Source organism: Amphimedon queenslandica, unplaced genomic scaffold (genome assembly GCF_000090795.2).
Source record: "Amphimedon queenslandica unplaced genomic scaffold, v1.1 AMPQUscaffold_11248, whole genome shotgun sequence".
Lineage (NCBI taxonomy): Eukaryota > Metazoa > Porifera > Demospongiae > Haplosclerida > Niphatidae > Amphimedon > Amphimedon queenslandica.
Genome location: NW_003548509.1, coordinates 1 through 2797, shown reverse-complemented (window position 1 = coordinate 2797; position 2797 = coordinate 1). Strand labels below are relative to the sequence as shown.

General features: G+C 34.1%; 1 protein-coding gene across 1 annotated transcript; it reads right to left on the bottom strand.

Moving 5' to 3' along the window:
- Positions 1-717: 717 nt before the first annotated feature.
- On the bottom strand, positions 718-2611 carry LOC105315249 (uncharacterized). Its single transcript, XM_011409822.2, has 2 exons — positions 2171-2611; positions 718-951 (listed from the first exon to the last, which is right to left on the bottom strand). The coding sequence occupies exons 1-2, from the start codon at positions 2507-2509 to the stop codon at positions 820-822; spliced, it is 471 nt and encodes a 156-aa protein (XP_011408124.2). The 5' UTR covers positions 2510-2611; the 3' UTR covers positions 718-819.
- Between the last annotated feature and the right edge of the window lie 186 nt (positions 2612-2797).

The window sequence follows — 2797 nt, the reverse complement described above, 5'->3', positions numbered from 1 at the left end:
AGTAGGAGACTGGTCCAGTCCATGCAGAGTTATATTCTGTACTGAGTCCATTGTGACATTAAAGTTAATGACACTAGTTCCAATGAAGTAGAAGGTGGTTTTACTGTATTGAGACATATTCCCAGCATACACTGATAAAGGATTACAAGGTGACTGAGTAACTGAACTGCAGTCATCAGACACATAATACTGACCAGAAGAGACACTGCAGGAGCTACTGAAGAATAAGAGAACAACCACTAACAGGAGAGACATAGCTACTGTCTGTACTGATGACTAGTGAGTAATAGTAAGATTATGAAATTATTTATTAAGCCCGGTTTCCATATATATACATGTTGTGGCTATTGTATTCTGGGTGGTTAGCAAACAATTGTTGTAGAGAGAGGTTTGGGCTCTACCTCCACAATTGTCGCAAAAGGAAACCAAAACCAGGTTTAAATGAGTAAATAAAACACTTGTTGTGATTCATGCACTAAATATCACTATCATGCAGTATATGCAAGAGTACATGCAGTATCTACTAACAGAAGAGACTAAGAAATGAAATGAGATGATGTGAAATGAGATTAAGCTAAACATTATTGCATTAACAAAACTTCTTGGGATTCTTTTTCGCACTCACAGGCTCAACTCAGTTTTTCACCATCCTCCAAATATGGAAATAATAGTTGTGATAGTACATTCAATTTTTCATTAAATAATAATTTTAGTAATAATCTCATAATACACAAAATTAATGTTAAACAGAACAGCTGAACTTGAGGAATTAGTACATTTTGTTACAGTCAGTGTATGCATACAGTGTCTATCTGTATGTCAGTGGTCCATTGATTTAAAGAGTACACTCTTGTTACAGAGATACTTGATGACATGTAGTGAGTACTTTACACAATGCTGCATGTTGAGCTGCCCACATTGTGAACAATATGATCCATCAACACTATTAACCTAAAGGATGATAGAGGGAGAGAGGTTTAATAAGACATCATTATAATGGAGATAAGGTAATGAGAGTCGGACAACATGAAGATTGGAGACTAATAAGTGTAATGTACAGTGTTTCCCCACAAGATTTGACATAGTGCTTCTTGTCAGCAAATTTGTAAAGTTGTTCCAAATTAATTTTGATATGCTACAGTACTATAGTGTTCGGCCAAATTTTGCCAAAAATGAAAGTAGAGAATTGTCCATTTTAATAATTTTCCTGATACATATACACATTCTTATGTTGAGTATAAAGTTTGAACTCATCTTGATCAAATTTGGATTTTTTAATGAATTTTTAAAGTTGCTTAAAAAATGAATCAAAGTCCCTGATAAAATTTTCTTGGCCAAATTTCACTGAAATTGAAAAGGAGACAATTCTCCATTTTTATATGTTTTTCTTATATATATATATATATACATGTATATATACACACTTATGTTGTGTAGAGATTTTGAAAGAATTCCAATCAAAAATAAAATTTTTTTACAATTTTAAAAATTTACTCAAAAGCCATGTACTGTATTGTAGTGCTTGTCAGCTCATGAAGCTCATGCTGTTTAGCTCACTTAGCATGCTTTGTGGGGAACCCTGTATGGAAGTACATGTATAACAAAGAAATAATAATGAAGAGGAAGATGGGAGAGAGAGAACATGGAACACAATAAATTTAGATCAATATGTGCATGAACAATATACTGTAGAGTGCTTTAATTTTGCGGATAAATAAAAATCAATTTTTCATGGAAATAACTTTAGCGGATTCACAATGTTAGTACCATGCCTTTAATGGCAATTGAATATTCAATTGATCTTTAACTCAGCGGTTGCATGCTAACCCGCAAAAACAGAGAAAGTTTTGCTCCAAACAAAGTGCCATATGGTACATCAAAATGCATGAGGAAAAAATGAGAAAAAGACCAGGAGGAAAGGCAGAGAGGAATTCAAGGCTGATTCACACTTGAAACTTAAGGTAATAAGGTAAGACCTTAAGTTAAGACAGGAAGTGCTGTATAAACCAATGGCCAGAGTTAACACAAAGATAGAGATTATTCCTATCCTTTATGTTAAGTGTGGCCATTAGTTTATACAGCACTTCCTGTCTTGACTTAACCCTTTAATTAAGTTAAGTTTCAAATGTGAATCAGTCTTAAAGAGAGTAGCATATTTTTAAAAACTTACAGATAGTATAGAAGCATAGGGGATTGGTTTACCACTTCTAACCAGAGCCTCTCCAGCATTAGTGAAAGTAACTGATGGACTACTAATCACATCAGACCCAGCAGCAACAGAACTACCAACGCTACCAAAAACTACTTTAGAACAACCCCACGGTTTACTGGACTGGACATCAAGGCCCCACAAAGCATTCATATGACAGAGTTCTTCAATAAAACCCAGTGGGGAGGACTCTTTAGGTCGTGAAATGCAAATATCGGTCTCTTGTACTCTTGGATGATGGTTGACTGGTTTGCCTGTTCCAGTGAATATGAAGTATTTGGATTTGCTGTAGTACTGCATTAGTTTTAGTGCTAGGGACTCAAGTGAGTTATCTACTGGACAAAACACCCAGACAGGGAAGTCCTTCCCTCCTTCAACAAGAGGATGTAGTTCCTAATAAATAAACAAAATAATAAATGAATAAATAAGTAAGTTAACAAATAAATAAAAATGACTAAGGAAGACGAATACCAAATTAAACAATAACAAAAACTAGCGATAGAGTAGCACCAAATTAAATTCAAAAAAGGAACTAAATAAACAAAATAGATCAATTTAAGTACATTACAAACATTGATACGTTATGCA

Coding starts and splice junctions, on each gene's coding strand:
- LOC105315249 (XM_011409822.2), bottom strand. CDS start 2,509: ATGCAGTACTACAGCAAATCCAAATACTTCATATTCACTGGAACAGGC. Junction 952..2,170: donor CCTATGCTTCTATACTATCT/GTAAGTTTTTAA, acceptor ATCATCCTTTAG/GTTAATAGTGTTGATGGATC.